This window comes from Hippopotamus amphibius, chromosome 1 (assembly GCF_030028045.1).
Source record: "Hippopotamus amphibius kiboko isolate mHipAmp2 chromosome 1, mHipAmp2.hap2, whole genome shotgun sequence".
Lineage (NCBI taxonomy): Eukaryota > Metazoa > Chordata > Mammalia > Artiodactyla > Hippopotamidae > Hippopotamus > Hippopotamus amphibius.
This window is the reverse complement of record NC_080186.1, coordinates 78,758,302-78,775,986: the sequence shown is the minus strand read 5'-3', so window position 1 is coordinate 78,775,986 and position 17,685 is coordinate 78,758,302. Positions and strand designations below refer to the sequence as shown.

At 40.6% G+C, this 17,685-nt stretch overlaps 1 protein-coding gene across 2 annotated transcripts in view; it reads left to right on the top strand.

Annotated features, from left to right (window-relative positions):
- Positions 1-17,685, top strand: part of AK4 (adenylate kinase 4) — a 76,664-nt gene that overhangs the window by 44,619 nt on the left and 14,360 nt on the right. For both annotated transcript variants that reach the window (XM_057717306.1, XM_057717300.1), the window contains 2 exons: positions 12,970-13,142; positions 15,938-16,056. In XM_057717306.1, the coding sequence (XP_057573289.1) occupies positions 12,970-13,142; positions 15,938-16,056 (292 nt within the window). The remainder of the gene's footprint in view (positions 1-12,969; positions 13,143-15,937; positions 16,057-17,685) is intronic.

Here is a 17,685-nt window from a genome sequence, read left to right as displayed (position 1 = left end):
AACAAATTGCCTAGAATCCCATTAGCCAGAAATAACCAGGGTTAATAATTGCAGACCATCCTTCTAGATGCCTCTTCATGCACATATGCAGATAAAAATCTGTAAGAATGACATCATACTTTACATACTTTAAAAAAAAGCAATTCATTTTACTCAAATTTAACTATACCAGAAGGTAAAGTGAACCCTAAGGAATTATTACTGAATTTGAGATAAAACTTTCATCATCACCAGGGATGTTAATTCTTATGGGAGCCCCTTAAGATTATGAAAGATGTTAGGAGATTGACATTTTTTTTTCTAATCTCACATTTCATATTTAGACAATATACTTTCTCCCATCTCCTCTCCTCTTCCTTCCATTTTTTTTAGCTTTTTTTTATTAAAATTTATTATAAATTTCTGTGTAACTTTAGTTTCCCATTTTTTTTGCCTTACAATTAAGAAATTTTAATGAATTCTTTATAGTCATTTTTTTTTTACCACTACCACTTCTGTTAATTTTATTTTGATTAATCTTAGTTATATCACTGAATATACTAGAAAGCATTGCACTGTACACTTTAAATGAGTGGCTTGTATGGTATATGATTTATATATGAATAAAGCTCTACTACTTTTTTAAAAAATTATTTTATTGAAGTATAGTTGATTTACAATGTTGCATTAATTTCTGCTCTACAGCAAAGTGATTCAGTTATACATATATATACACATTCTTTTTTTTAAATAATTTTCATTGTAGTATAGTTGATTTAAAATGTTTTGTTAGTTTTTTCTGTACAGCAGAGTGAATCAGTTATACATATGCATATACCCACTCTTTTAAAAATTCTTTTCCCACATAAGTCATTACAGAGTATTGAGACGAGTTCCAAGTGCTGTACAATAGGTCCTTATTAGTTACCTATTTTATATATAGTAGTGCATGTAGGTCGATCCCAATCTCCCAGTTTATCCCCCCCTCCCTTACCCCCCTGGTAACCATACGTTTGTTTTCTACATCTTTGACTCTATTTCTGTTTTGTAACTAAGTTCGTTTGCACTACTTTTAAACACAACTTTGCCATTCATCACTTGGTTGACTGGGTTTTGTTGAATTCTTCTCTCCTGTCTCGCCTTTCCCTCCTCCCCCCACCCCCCTTGCAGAACAGCTCATGAGGTGCTATATTGAATGAGTTTTCGAAGTTTGAAAATGTCTCCTTATTGGTCAACAGTTCAGCTGACTGTGATAATCTCGAGTGGTCCTTTTGTCCTTTGCAGCCATGTATCATCGTTTTCTGGGCCGGATTAGTGCTCTGTTAGAAGCTGAGGCCAGTCTTGACTTTTTTCCCTTTTGTGAATATGATTTTTTTTCCCTGTATAGACTTCCTAAAAAATAGTTTCTTCATGCTTTAAGTAAATAGAATCTCTCTGTTGGTTTTGTTTTTCCTCTTATATAGTGTGTGTCCTTTTAATCTCCATTCAGTTCTTTCCTTTCAGGGAAGTTCTCCTGTATTATGTTTTTGTTTTTGTTTTTTTGATCCATCTGTTCAGTTTTTCTCTTTCAAGAATGCCAGTTATATTGGATGCTGTATGGAATATTCTTTGTCATTGTATTTTGTTTAAATTTTTCTTGCTGCTGTGTTTCCTTTTGTCTTCAAACATGTTCAGGGCAGAGGAGAGCAAAACTATTTATATTCCATAACTACTTTATCATTTCTCTACCTTTTGTTGCCACGAGCGCTATGTGGCAGGGCCTTTGTTACCACGCCCTCTCCCTGCAGTGCCCTACCTCCTGAGATCCATGTGGATTGCTGCGTTCACATCTCTACTCAGATAGCCCATCCTCAGTGAATCCTTCGTGTACCATCCTGTCTACCCATGTCACTCTTTCTTCTTATCGATCATGACATTAGATATTTATCTGCAATTTTGGTGTTTTGTACCTTCCTCATGCTCCCACCCCCAATGAAGGCCTCAGAAAGCAGAGATTATATCTGTTGTTCGTAGTTGTATTACCACTGAGTTTTTTTGTTTTTGTTTTTTAAAAACACTTATTTATTTATTGGCTGCGTTGGGTCTTTGTTGCTGCACACAGGCTTTCTCTAGTTGCGATGAGTGGGGGCTGCTCTTCATTGTGGTGCACGGGCTTCTCCTTGCGGTGGCTTCTCTTGTTGCAGAGCATGGGCTCTAGGCAGGCAGACTTCAGTAGTTGTGGCTCGTGGGCTCAGTAGCTGTAGCTCACGGGCTCTAGAACACAGGCTCAGTAGCTGTGGCGCACGGGCTTAGCTGCTCTGCAGCATGAGGGATCTTCCTGGCCCAGGGATAGAAGTCATGTCCCCTGCATTGGCAGGCGGACTGTTAACCACTGCATCACCAGGGAAGCCCTACCACTGTGTTTGCCACATAGAAAAGGCTTATAAGTATATGTCCCATTATGGCGAGGTCTGGCTCACAGCCTGTAGCTAAGCCTATGTAGGGGCTACTTGGGTCAAAAAATGTGGGCCTGTGGTGAAATCGTTTACAGATTCCTTTTTTTCAATTGGGATACAGTGGGACCAGTTTTCCCCTAATTTGTTTCTAGAGACTTATGTTCAAAGAATGAGCAAGCAGAATTCTTAGACAGAAGAGCCTTTAAGCAAAGGATTTGCAGATGACAGCTCCTTCCTCAGTGCAATATACATTTTCTCTTACTGGGAAAAGGGCTCATTGCTGTTAGAGTAACTTGTTTAAGAACAAGATTTTAAGTTAGTAGTTGTCCTCTATGTCCTTAAACAGGAAAAATCCTTAAGCTGATGCCAGAGCATGTCCATGCCATTTGGGAATTTCCCCAAGAATGCCTACCTAATAGGAATTCTTTAATTTTAATAGGCCATTTCGAAGATCAAAACTTTTGCTTTAAAGCCAAATTTTTTGTATCTTGTATTTATCAGTGGATCGCTAAGTAGTGATTATAGCATATCTAGGTTTTTAAATCATTACTACTCACCTGTAAGCTCTTTGAGAGCAGTACCCACTTATTACAAATCTCTTAAACGGGAGGATATATAACAGGAGTTCCAAGTGTCCCTGGAAGGTTTCAGTGAGCAGAAAGTGGGTCCTCAAGCTCTCCTGGCATAGTGGGAAATGTGGAGCTCACAGTGATAGGAGGCAGCATAAGCTCCATTGCCAACATCTGGAGCACAGCTGCTGCTTAATCTTTTCACCATCTGTCAATAAAAACTGGCTGAAATGGAATATGGAGGTCTTAGATACACATACAAATAAATATCGTCCAAACAGATAAGCTGTGAGAGAGAAAAGGCCTTCACCATTTTGGTGGTGATTAATTTTAAGTTACTACTAAGGCTTCTGGTGGGTGGTGTGAATGGTTTGAATGCCCCGCTGGGTTAGGGAAGACCATGGAAGAATAGCTGACTGCTTTCAGCTTTGATCCTTCTGTGATTGTGACGCACCGTTTGTAACCTGGTTCTTGTCTTCCCAACAACTGGGCAGAGGTAGGTGGTCAGGAGCCTCGGTGTTGGTCCCAGATCTTAAGGGCGGTAGGAAGGGGGCCTGATGTTGCTTGGCCTTTTCACAAACTGCCAGTCCCGGGCAGATGTTGAAGGTTGCCCTTCAGAATTGCCCTTTTATTTCCATCAAGGGGAGGGCTTGCTTTTCTGCCTGGGAATGTGGTGGTGGACTCTGGCACTGTGCCCTTCCTCTGGAGTGAATGCACTCCAAATTAGAAAAACAGAGACGTCCTGGTTCTCTCTTGCCCTCCACTGCCTCAGCTTGTTGCTGTGGCACCTCTGCTTCAGCTGCCCTCCTTCAGGCTCTTGGCAGGGCCGACAGGAGCTGGTGCCAAGGCCCAGTGGCCAGCGCTGCTGGGAACATAATACCAGTCAGGAATTTAGTGACAGCTCCCTGCACCCAGTAAATCTTTTGGGAGGTCTGAAAAACAACCTGTAAGGCACCGTACGTAGCGCTGCACCACAATAGCTTCTGGGAGACATTTAACTGCATGAAATTTCAGCTTTCACTGTGGATTGGCTGTTTGAACAGGACAGAGCAGCTTTTACAGGTCAGGTTATGAGATGAGATGGGGATCCCATGAGGTAGGTTTTCCATTGTCCTGATCAGAAAGCATGCAGGGAACAGTGTCATATGTGTAGTTAAAAGGGAGGGAAGCAAGCTTTCCGTGCTGAAATATGATCCTTATTTTACTTTACCTGTTGGGCTTTCTGATTTCCTCAACAGTGGAATGTATTCACTTGGAATAGGCTTTCTAAAGAGGTTGGAATACTGCTGGTTATTTAAAAGCATGCCTTTGAGGATTACTTTTAGTAAAAATAAAAGCAAACCATAATTGTTGCACTTCTTTCTAAGCCGAAAAATTATTAATGCTGCCACCTGTTGACAGAATTTGAGTGTGCATCAGTCCACTTGGTGAGTAATCCTGGCCTGCCAGGAATACCATATCCGCATGAGATCTGGCTGTATCCTGGGCATTTCAGGAATAAACACAGCCCCAGCCCCCAGGGATTTTGTAATTTTAATAGGCACGACAAGCAAGCATATTTAAAGAAGAATAAATATCCACAGCTAGAGTGGCAAGTTCTCCTTGGACCTGCCAGTGCAATCATAGCCTGCCTAGTCTAAATCACTTAATTCAGAGAAGATAATCTCTTAGTTAGAATGTATTTAAATACCTTACATATGCACTGAAGTCCTTTCATGTTCAGAACGGCTGTTCCTATTTAGATACAGGTTTTCTGTTACAAGACTTCCATGGGATCATGGTTTAAGATTCCATACATTTGCTAATTATTTGTTTCCTTCCAAATCCCAATATCCTAGTAATTTAAAATACCAACAAGTTGAATCTCATACCAAGAGTATATCTCTAGAAGAGTGCTTGGACCTGTGGATATCAAATGGTAACTGAATGAATTCTAGAGCAAAATGCCCACATTTACCCCATCCCCAAGTCGGTATGAACATCTCATGTCCTGATATAGGGACATCTTGATTGACAGGTTTCAAGTAGTCGTCATACTCTGTCCCTTTGACATTATGTTCTTTTTAAAAAATAGGTATGGCTAGGTAATAATGCTCTTTTAAAAATGGTTTAAAATGTGCTGGTCACATTGTACCTCTTCTGACATTCTCTTCCTGGCAGCTGATTGATGTGAGAATTACCAATGAATTACTTTGAAGATTTGCTCAGCCCAACTTGAGACACTGATGTATATCAGTTAAGGAATTCTGGAGCTGCCATTGCTGCCTTTTAGATACCATTTCCTGTTGTATGCCCTGAAGTCTTAAAGTTAGGCTCTGTATGCTGAAGGATATTCATCTTTTAATTATCTCGTAGACAGATAAACACTGCTCCTCATTCCATGGAGCCTTTGTCCTTATGCCTAACTAGAGTGACAGACAGGACCTGTGACCCTTCGGGCCTGTGACATTGTACCCCACATTCCAGCAGGAGCCTCGGCCCATCCCCAGGGCCTTGGTGACCACTTCAGAGATTAGGACACTATACCTACCCTGAAAATTATACTGTTCGAGGCTGGTTACTTCCAACTGTGATGCTTGATTATTAATGGAAATGTAAGTCATCCCTCTTACGTGTCATCCCTCTTACGTTACATCCCTCTAACGTGACCTCTTAAAAATCCTCTTCTCTTCGTTACTGATTCCCCTCCTCTGCCCCATAAGTCTTGACTCTTCCACTGTACTCTGGAATCCTCTTTCCTTACCATCGTCTCCACCTTCCACATGTCCTGTCTTTGTAGAATGCTCTGTCTACCTTCTGTCTTAAGGAAAACCAGGGTCTCCCCTTACGAGGCTGCTTTCTTTTTTGTCTCTTCTGTTTTTGAAGAGACTCATTTTTCCCACGTGAAAACATCCTGCTGGGTGATTGTGGTGGTGATGGTATTATTGTCTCCCTACCGCGTCTTTCATACTTTTATAAAAGCCCAAGCTTATCTTTATCCTTCATGTTTTTCTTACTGTCAAACTTGCTGGTTTGTCTTTTGACCTCCAGCTGCACATGGTTTTCATTTCCCCCCCATTTTCCACTCCTCCAGCAGTTTGCCCTGGGCCAGCCACCATGCTGGGATTTACAGATAGTAATTTTTTGAATTAGGTATCGTCATCCTCAAAGGTACAGAGAGGTTAGGTAACCAACATCGCAAAGGAAAGAAAGCCATATGTGAACTGCCAACCGAGGCAGTTTGTGACCAGAGTCTGTGTTCACATTTACCATGCTGTTTTTCCTTAGTCGTATTTCTGGTCGTGTGCGATGATGCTCATTGGCGTATAACAGAAACTGTTTAGATGTCCAGCAGTAGGGGGACTGGTTAAATTATGGTACATCCAAACCAGGGAGTACTCTGCAGGTATTAAAGAGAGTGAGGAAGCAATGTGTACTATGTATAAAAAAATTTCCAAGTTATATTAACAGAAAAAAGCAAGATGCAGAACATTTATTGTGTGTATGTGGGAACAGAATCTGGCATGTCTGTGCCTGCAGCACTAGACCAGGCAGAACCCCTGAAACCACCAGGATTTGGGTTTCTCAAGTCATTTTGTAAGCTGCCTGCTGCTGTCATCAGGAGCAGGCACTCCTTCCCATCCCAGAGTTTGCTTCTCACAGTCTGCAGTTTTCTGTTATAGAAGGAAGACAGGGAAGTGTGGTACATGGTGTGTGATTCTGGAGTCAGCACGTGTTTCCTTGGTTCTAGGTTCCTTGGTTATTAAATATGTGGTCTTGGGCAAGTCACTTAACTCTTGTGAGCCTCAGTTTTTATAACTTTAAAATGGGGATGATGCCCACCCGGCAGAATTGTGGCTTCTGGGATATTTATTAATTCATTTGAGTAACATTTATTCAGCACTTACTATGTGCCAGGCACTGATTTAGGCGCTAAGGCTATAGCAGCAAATAACTTTAAAAGTTCTACCCCATTTCGCTTACATTCTGGTGGGAATAGAAGCACTCAGAAAATAAGTCAAGACAACAAATGATGCAGAGAAAAAAAAAGAAAAAGAATGAAGGGTGAATAGGGGCTTTGGGAGGAGGCTGGTTAGAAAAGCCCTCACTGACAGGCACGCTTCGAGCCAAGGCTTGTGAAGCCGAGGGCACACCTGGCCATCTGGAGCAAGAGCCTTCTAAAGAGGGAACGTGAACTGTAAATGCAGGCTGTGGGCCTGCCTGCCTGAGAACAGCAAGGATGTCCGCGTGGCTGGTGTGGAGTGATGGACAGGGAGACGGGGAGAGACAAGAGTCAGGAGTAAGAGCAGGCCTTTGTTGGCTACTGCAGAGTTTTGGTTTCTCTGTTGTGTTTAATATATCTGGCACATCGAGGATGCTTCACAGATAGTAACTGTGATGATGAGGGTGTTACCGTGAGGCTCTGCTCTTTTGGTTGAAAAAAGATAGATGGGGTGACATTTAGGATTCTTTTAAGTACCTCCCTTTCTACCCCTGGAACAACAGCACAGTAGAATAGAAAGAGTGCTTGAAAGACCAGAGACCTGATTTTAAATCCAAGCTCTGCTATTGACCTTCACTGAAGGCAAACATACTCATCTATGAAACTGAGGGTGATATTTCCTGCTCTGCCTGCCTCCCAGGGTTGATGTGAAGAATGAGATAAGTAAATTTATATAAATACTTTGTAAACAGTAGACTAAAAATACACATGAAGCATAAAGGCTGGGTTTGCTGAATTATTATTGGAATGTGGAAACTATCTAGTCCGGCTTCTAGAGTTGCCTTGTCTGTGTGAATGTTTCTAGAAAAGGGGTGGGCACTAGTGGGAAGGATGTCTGAGCTATACCTTTCTTGGGTTGGGCTCTGTTATGTTAGTGCAGCCTGCGTGTGGTTAGTTCCTTGCAAGTTGTGTCCCATTGCCGCCATAAGATACACCTGTACTACCAGCAGCGTGAGGCTGAATCTTTGTGCTGAATTCACCAGCCTTCTGAACCTTAACCCAAATTAAAGCTCATCATGATAAGGTATTGAACTGGACCAGGAAAGTAAATTTAAAGAGCTTTTTTTTTAATCTAAAAATGAGGTGATGAAAGGGGCAGATAGATAACCCAAGTGGGAAGCTTATTATGGCTGTCTTGGTTATGCTTTGTCCAGGCTCTAAGCTGTGCCTGGGCTCTAAGCTATGCTTGGGTTGAGTTCCCTGGTGACTGGATGGGACCAGAATGTGTAGTCTATGTGCTGAGCTATAATTGTGGCAAAGAGCAAAGAGCACCAGTGACCCCCAAAACTCTTAGAGAATCTCAGGAAAGGAATTAAATATGGGTCTGAATGTGAGAGCCCAGTAGGTTGGCATTACTCAACATGCTTTTGAGTCTGTTCCTTGTGAATTCAGTTTATTTTGTACACAGTTGCATTTCCCACCCATTCCTCCTGAGGCCCCCAAAGTTCAGAAACAGTTCTAGGGGAGCTGAGCAGACTGGCTTCTACCCTCTTTAGAAAAGGAAGCTTTAACCAGTAAGATTTGAGTTTTTATGTGTTGGAGGAACTGTTATATTCTCTTTTAGAGCTGCCTCTTCTTTCTTAGGGCTTTTTTTCAGCTCTCAGCTTCTACCCAAAGGATGAGGAACAGTGTTTTCTCGTCAGGGTAGTGGCCAGTGATGCTGGAACACAAGGCCCCGGGGACGGTGGCTGAAAATTCAGGTCTTTAAGTGATCTCTGAAATTCTTCGTTCACACTCATCAATAAAAATGTTGTCTGCATCTTCAGTATACAGATATTTATGTATAAATGATGTACATATACAATTTTATTAATATATACCTTGTAAAACGAGCCCTCCAAAATACAAGATTAAAATAAGAATGAGAAAAAAACAATAGAAGTTCTGTTACTTTCTTTCTGTACTCTAAGGATGGTCTCTTTGGAAGCTACTGCTTTAGAAGATGGCATTTCCGTGCAGCTGGATTTAGGGGAAGAACAAGGATTGATTTGGGGTTGTTTCAGCTGCAGGCATCTTTCTGATTCCAGTTGTCATCTTGAAGCTTCAGCGAGGAGTGGGTTATACAGGGAAAGGCAGGACCTGGCCATCTGTGGGAGAGTGACTTTATGTGGAAGGCTTTAGTGCCCTCAGTTTATTGGGAGTTCAATGTAGATTGTACTGGGCACAGTACCAGGGGACAACAAGGGGAGGGAGGCATGTCTTAAATTCCTACCTCAGGAAGCTCATCTTTTGGGCAGACTCTGGTGCATGGTGTAGGGAAAGTTAGGCTGAAGTGGACTAAGAGACTTGGCATAGTGCCTGGGCCTCCGACCAAAGTGTTCTCTCTAGCATCCCCAGCCTGATCTAAAGTGAGCTGTTGGGAGGAGGGAGACAGAGGAAAGAACCTGGCTGAAGGTGTGTGTAGTATTCAAAAGGGAATTTGGTGGGAAAGAATTTGGTGTGGTTTTATCTGGACTCTCCTAAGACCCCATCCCTATCCCCCAATCTGTGTAGCTGTAGATAGAATTGAGCCATGAGGGCCCACATGGGTCCACATCTTGTTCCTTGGTGACCCAGATAGCATCACATTATTACCTTCCTGGTAGCTGTCACATATATGGCGCTCCAGAGTACACTCAGGTGCTATGAAACCCCAATTCTAAAAGTCAGTTTGTGTTTGAACTTAATAATAATCAAAAGAGAAGTTGCTTAATGAATCGATTTTAAAGTAATCAAGCCATTTCAAAATAGAAAGAGGATTAACATATAGACTTTACAGAGCTCAAAAGAGTCATATAATTTCATGGAATGATTTACAAATAAGTCAGACTAATCAAAGAAGTGTATTCACTTAATAGAAAACTAGAGGACAGCTACCCTAGTGTTTGCCCACTGTGCACCAGGCATTGCAGCCTTCCAGGGCTGAGGCCAAGGTGTCCACATTGTACTTGATCTTAGGCAGATATGCTTTGACCTTGCACTTCCCTAAATAGCAAGTAGTCATAATTTGATCTAATAGAAATTATGTTGAGATTTGAAAAAACTCTAGTTAGCAGTTTATTTAAAGGCAATTTTTTTCTATTTTGAAAACACTGTATCTCAGTTCCCATTGCAGAAGTACCATGAACATACTTCCAAGCATAATTTCCCAGCATGTGGGTGCCTTTATGTGAAGGGGATGCTTAGCCATAGAGTCATTGTGGGAGGAAGGAGAGGATGCAGCTGGGTGGCTATTGGCATAAGAGCCTAGGCTGCAAGATGAGAAGTACCTATTTCTCTGCTAAAGCCATCCTGAATGCAAGATAGATCATGAGAGGACAGCACATGCCGATGGGAAAGCAGTTTCTTCTGATGCTGTCTGTAATGTTGCAACAACTGTTTTGTCTGGTGGGGAGCTTGTGTTTACTTTGGGTTAGGCACAGGATAGCCCATGAACTGAAATGTGCTCTGCAAGATAAGCCTCTCCTCACCTCTGTTTGAACTTGCTCTGTCTTTCCTTGTCATAAGAATAGAGTTTAAATGTGCCCTGAGTTTGGGTCTCTCTGTTCTTGTATCCCTTTGCAAAGAGAAAGCAATTAATCTCCTAAGAGATTTTGTAATAAACAACATCAAAATTTAGAAACTTGGGCCATTGGATAATTTCCCTTACTGGAGAAAATTAGAAAAGAAGCACCAGGGGAAGCCTAGAACAAACTCTCTGTAGCGAAAATCCAGTTTTATTTGTTTTCCCAATCCACTGCAGAGCAATCCTTTTTGCCAAATACAATAAAAACAAATTACTAGAAAAAAAAAAAAATTCAAGCCCAAATTTTAGATTCAGCAGACTTAAAATTACTCTGGAATTGCTATAAAATTCCTAAATGTTTTTTCTCATTTCTGTACTAACGCTGGACTGCAGACCAGATGTTGAGTTTAGTAAGATGTAGGGAATGGATAATTTCTGATGGAACTTGCAAAGTACTTAGATGCAAAGTACTATAAGCAGGTACATCAGGGCATAAATTTTGGAAATAGCTCCAAGGCCCTACACTCAGTTGCTCATCTGTGTAAATTTTTTAGGAGCTAAAGGGTATAGCAATGATAAAGACAGAAAAGTCCCTTTTCTCAGAGTGAGATAGGGTTAGAAAATAAACATAAATACTTTGAAATCATTCATAGTAATAAATAATAGAAAACAAAGAGTAATAAGATAGGTAGTTGGGGGTGGGGGCGGAAATGGGACTATTTTAAGTATTCTAGTGTAAGAAGTCTCCCTGAGGAAGTTACATTTATGCAAATGTTGCAAATGATAAGGAGTCATAATCAGAGGTCTGCAGGAAGAACATTTTAGGCAGAGGACAGCAAGTGCAAAGGCCCTGAGGCACAGGTATCTTTGACACATACAAAGATAGAAAGGAGCTAGTGAGGCCTGACAAGAACAATATTGAAAGTAAGTTGATGTGGCCAAAGTCAACTTCGGGCATCATGTCATGTGATACGGAACAAAAGAAGAATAAATTAGGGGAGTGTAGATAAGGAAAATGGTGTCATGGGTAGCCCAGAGGTGAAGCTGTGGAAACAGGTGAGTTGGGTTGCAACCGGGAAACATGCAGGACCAAGGAAAAGTAGGAATCTCATCCAGAGTCCTGGTGTCTGGAGAGGAGGAGCAGGGGCCTGTTTCTGTGTGCAAAAGATGATGCATGAGGAGCCTGAGAGGAATGGGCTTTGGAGAAAAGGGCCTGGCCTCACAGGCAATAGGGAAGGCATTGAAGGGAGCACTGGAGAGTGTTTTCAGCAGAGGTTGGTACCTGAAGGAGGGGCATAGACGGCTTTGGGTGGGTTTTGTCACACTGAACTCAACAAACACTCTGAAATCACCTTGGCATTCGTACAACTTGGGGATTTTAACACAGAGTGCAGCACATTCATGTTAGAATAACTGACTTCCTGTGATAGAAAAAGGAGTTCTTTGGTTGTTAAGTATTTTAGGGCCATGAAGACCCATCTTTACAATGTCCTCTTGATACTGCCAGTGATGAAAGGGTGGAGATGGGCTGGTTTTCTTATGCGAAGTGATTTAAAAGTTTCTCTTCTGAATGTTGCACCTTCTATTATACTTTCTTTCCTGCTTCTATCCACCTGGCTCTTTTACCTAAGATTTAAAGGACATTTTTTAAAAAAGCGACAACAGTAAGGTTTTTAAGAAAACAGAACAACTTGACAAACTATTTAGGAACAAGTTGCTACTGTGTAGCACCGTCCCAGCCAAACCTGGAGTTACATTTAAAGCAGGTCAATCCCTGGGGGAATATATATATATAAAATTTGGGGTCAACTAACTGCAAAAAAGAAAGTAATGCCCATGAATCCAAATTTCAATTGCAGTTTATTTTCCCACATTTAGAAAAGTAGGATGAATTTATAAGTTTTGCAGTATCCAAATAATTTCAAAAGCACCAGTTGTTTTTGAGATTGGAATTTTGCCCACCTTGTTATTAAGATGCAGGCTCAAATGAAGGTCTGATCCTACTTTAATTGATTTGGACTTAAAAAATATGTGTGTGTGTACATATATGTGTATGTATATATATATATATACACACACACACACACACACACACACACATCTAGTAGCCTAAGAATAATATACTCATGAGCTGTTAGAACTAAAAGGACACAAATATAAATTTGTCCCTTTGATTCTTTAACAGAAGAAGAAATGGAGGTGTTGTAACTTGCCCAAGGTCACACAGGAAGTTAAGAGCAGGGCTGAGACTAGAGCTGGGACTAGCCCGGTGATTTTTAGCACTTACTGCTTTTATCCTGTGACTCCTTAACCTTTCATATTCCAAATGCTGAAGCTAGGTTATAAAGTAGCAGTTTTCTTCTAGTATTAAATTTATGGAAGTAGATATAAATTCCTTATTAAAACTCCTTTCTGAGTAGTATATGTGCAGATTTGATGATTCTGTCTCTGAAAATATTTCAACAGCTAATTAGAATTGGGAAGGGTCTCACATTTGATGTGTTTTGTTTTGGCATTTAGGTTTTCCTAGAACATTAGTTCAGGCTGAAGCCTTGGACAAATTATGTGACCTGGATCTAGTGATCACTTTGAACATTCCATTTGAAACACTCAAAGATCGTCTCAGCCGACGTTGGATTCACCCTCCTAGTGGAAGGGTATATAACCTGGACTTCAACCCACCTCATGTACATGTAAGAATATACAAAGTACTTTCACACATTGATAAGAAAGAGGTAAAACATTTCAGCTGAAAATTGGAGGAACGATATGAATAGGCTGTTCCAAAAGGAGCAAAAAATTTACATAGCCAACAAATATTTTAAAGTTCTCATTCACTAGTAGTGAAGGAACGTAAATTAATGTTTACAACATTTATTGCTGGTTGGGATCTGGGAAAATGGTACTCTTATCTGTATTAGGTATACGAAATATTAATAGTCTTTTAGAAAAAGCAACCTAGCAACCTACATTGAAACTTTTAAATACATATTTCCCTCAACCCATTTCTGGGCGTTCAGTCTATGGAAATGTAAGCACTTGCAGGTAAGGTCATGTACACAGTGAGGCTTATTCCATGTTTGTAGTGGGAAAAATGAAACAAAACTTGAAAACAAGGTGAATATTCATCTATGTGGATGATTAAATAAATTTGAGAATATCTACATTTTGGAATATTATGTATAAGGTAAAAAATTTTTTTAAAAAGATATAGTACTGTATTCTTTGGCCTGGAGAAATATTTCCCCTGGGTATTGTTGAATGAGAAAAGCAAATAGCAGAATGATTACATTTTTCTAAAAACCATGACCACCTTTTTTTTGTCCCCCTCCATGTCTGTGGTTTGTGGCTTGCGGTATCTTGGTTCCCCAACCAGGGACTGGACCCACGCCCTCCGCAGTGAAAGTGCAGAGTCCTAACCACTTCCCTGGAGTTAGGAGTCCCTAACTGCGTGTATGTCTATTAGTGTTCTCTAGCTTCATAAGAGCATGGATAAAGATATAAAGGATCTGTCCTGAGCTGGCCAGTGGTTGTGGCTGGGCCAGCATAAGGAACAGGGTTAGGGTGAGCGGGGTCATGTGAGTGGTGGGAGTGGGGAGGCATAGGGACTAGGCAGGGCTCAAGGCATAAAAGATTGCCCTTAAAAGAAGTTCAACATATAGCATCTCTGCGTCTGCAGAATTACATACATGTAAAGGCATATGTTTAAAGAAACTTTTGACAAATTCGTTTAAAGAGTTTCTGTTCTTTCTGTTAAAGACATGAAGTAGTTCAATCTGATAATTCTTAACTTCAGTTATTTGGCGATAGATGATATTCCTTGTTCTTATCCAAATATGGAAGGGGTGGCTATTGTGTCTTACTGGGTTAATGTTTATGGAATAGGCTAGACTTGAATATGGATAGAATCAGTAATAACGATAGAAAACTACTTCAAGGGGTTAAGGATGCCTTCCTTCCTCTATAAGTCCTCATTAAGTCCTGCTGAGTCTTTTTCATTTGGTTAAGCACTGGTCTCCTTTTCAAGTTTTCTTTTTAAAACGTAAGTAGCTCTGGAAGTCCTTTATTAGAGCCCTTCCTCCATTCCATCTCCAAAAGCTTGTATGCGGAAAAAATGTATAGGGATGAAAATAGGGTCTGAACATGCATTGGAGTCTGACACAAAAGCTTCATATTTTGGCTCTGCCTAGACCTGCTGACGCAGATTCTCCTCAGATTGGAGAAGCTTTAACACTGAGTTGCTTTCAAAAGACTGGGTTATCCCTAAAAGAACACCTGCAATTACAATGCTACTTCCAAAGACAGTCATATAAGTGCTCACCTAGGCCAAGTCAACCAGCTGCTGTGGCCAAGCTCCCCAAGGAGAGACGCTGTTGTCCTGTCATCATTCTGCTCTTTCTGTAAGCAGTTGTTATTTCCGAATGCTCTGAAGTGCTGGAAATGGCTTCTGAGCTTTGCAGCAATAAGTAAAATAAAGGAGAGGAAATATAAGTGATGTACAGCTTTCTCCATGCCCATCTCTCGTGTTTTGTTAGGGTAACAGCGCTGGAATACACGTGTGATAATGATGTGGCTCACCAAGAAATCCTAAGTGTCAGTTATGTAGCTAAGACCCTGGGCTGTAATGCAATTTTAGTGCATTTCAAACTTACAGCCAGTTTCAGACTATCCAGTTGAGTTGCCTGAGCCTTTTGGTTCCACTTTAGCCTGCCTTTTGACAGATTTATTTCTTATTACTCTCTCCCCTGGTAGGCAATAGCATGGACATGGGTCCAAAATTCTCATGTGTCCATTTTGCTATTTGCTAGTAGGTGTGGCTCCTGAGGTTAAAATACATTGAAAATCAGAATTTCTAAAATTGCAGTTTTTTCAGTTCTCAGAATGTTTGTTCCTGATTATCATGGGTATATGATTCATGCCTGTTCTACCTTCAGGTGTCATTATTTGATTTAGTAAAATAACCTGAGTAAGTTTAATCTCAGAAGAGCTACGTGATAGAATTTGAAAGCTAGCAGAGACAGGACTGAAATACCTTCTCCTCAATTAAGTGTTTTTCCGAAGTAAACCATTTGGTTCTTTGAGATGTTTATTTTCCATATTAAGAACTCAGGCTTTAGAAAGCAAGCTAGTTTTAGGAATATTTAGAGGGCCAGAGTGACATTGTCTAACGGTTGTTTGTTGTTGGGGGAGGCAGCATGAAATTTTGCACTGTGAGTTGAAGGTATCATTTATCAAAACCACTGGAACATGCTTGGAAAGATCTGAGAAGTTAATAAAAATTTAACGTCAGCTCTCATGAGAAAAGCTTAACATACTGTTACGAATGCTATTTCTTTTTCAACTACCTTCACCATTACTGTTGTATCCCAGGCTTAAATCATCACGTGGTAGGAATCAAAGGTGAATCTATGGTTTTGCACAGAGAAGTTTTAACCTATGGAATGGCCCAACTGTTGGCCATACTGACTTGTTTCTCCGGTATCTGTAGGGGATTGATGACGTCACTGGTGAACCATTGGTCCAGCAGGAGGACGACAAACCTGAAGCAGTTGCTGCCAGACTAAGACAGTACAAGGATGTGGCAAAACCAGTCATCGAATTATACAAGTGAGTGTGCTTCAGTGTTTCCATGGCAGATGACCAGCCAGAAAGGTGTGGCTCCTCGTGGGAAGGACATTGGGCTGCAGTGGGGTAGTGTTTCTTTAAGCTTGATAAACCTAAAAGGCCCAGTACCTCCCAGGTGAAAGTCAGATGAAATGCTGGCCTTGTACATGAGAGAGAATGCCTGGTGCTTTTATGCTGAAACTCTTATGAGGACCAAAATCTGATCATCTCTGTTGGCTTGATTGTAAAATTACATCTAGACTTGTTTTCATTTTTATTCTTAAGGAACTGAAATAATGGTTTATATTTTGATACTCCCACATGTAAATATCTCATTTGGTTAGAAGATTAGAAGGCACTTCTGGCCTAGACATGTCTGAAGGGTGTTTAACAAAGAAGAGCTAAAACTACAGATTGCAAATTCACATGGCTACATAGGCCAGGCAAGTATTGGAAATAAGTGTCAAACCTGGTAGGGGACGCGTCAAGCTGGGCAGTTGAGTGACAGTTGAACTGGATGGCTCCCCTGTTTCTCCAGCCAGTTATCACCACAGGGGCACTCAGGCTCAGTGTGGCCAGTGATCCCTGCTTTTCAAGAGATGCAGAAATCAGGAGCTCTCTGGGGAAGCAAATCCCAATTTTCATTTTTTTATTTTTTATTTTTTTACACAACATTTACAGCTTTATTGATAGGGTATAGCCATTATGCTGAAATTCAGCCATCATCATATAACCTCATTTCCCATCTGAAGTTAATGAGAATATATTTTACTTTATTTTATTTATTTTTTCATTTTTCTTTGTTTATTGCTAATATTTAAATATGATTAATTTTTACACTTTATTAAGGAAATATTTAAAAATACATTTTACAGTGAACCCCTATATATCATTAGCAATTTTGCCTCTGACATCTTAATATACTTGATTTATCACTTATCTATCCATATTCATTCTTCTATCCATCAAACCCATCTACCTTTCTTTTTTTTTAAGCTCTTTATTGGAATATAATTGCTTTACACTCTTGTACCAGCTTTTGAAGTACACCAAAGTGAATCAGCTGTATTTATACATATATCCACATATCCACTCCCTCCCGCAGCTCCCTCCCACCCTCCCTGTCCTGGCCCTCTAAAGCATCACCCATCATCGAGTTGAGCTCCCTTTGTTATACAGCAACTTCCCACTAGCTATCTGTTTTACATTTGGTAGTATATCTATGTCTATGCTACTCTCTCACTTCATCCCAGCTTCCCCTTCGCCCCCTACCGCCCACCCCAGCCCCATATCCTCAAGTCCATTCTCTACATCTGCATCTCCACTCTTGCCCTGTCACTGGGTTCATCAGTACCATTTCTTCAGATTCCATATGTATGAGTTAGCATATGGTATTTGTTTTTCTCTTTCTGGCTTACTTCACTCTGTATGACAGTCTCTAGGTCTATCCACCTCATTACATATAGCTCCATTTCATTCCTTTTCATGGCTGAGTAATATTCCATTGTAAATATGTGCCACATCTTCTTTATCCATTCATCTGTTGATGGGCATTTAGATTGCTTCCATGTCCTGGCTATTGTAAATAGTGCTGCAATGAACATTATGGTACATGTTTCTTTTCGGATTATG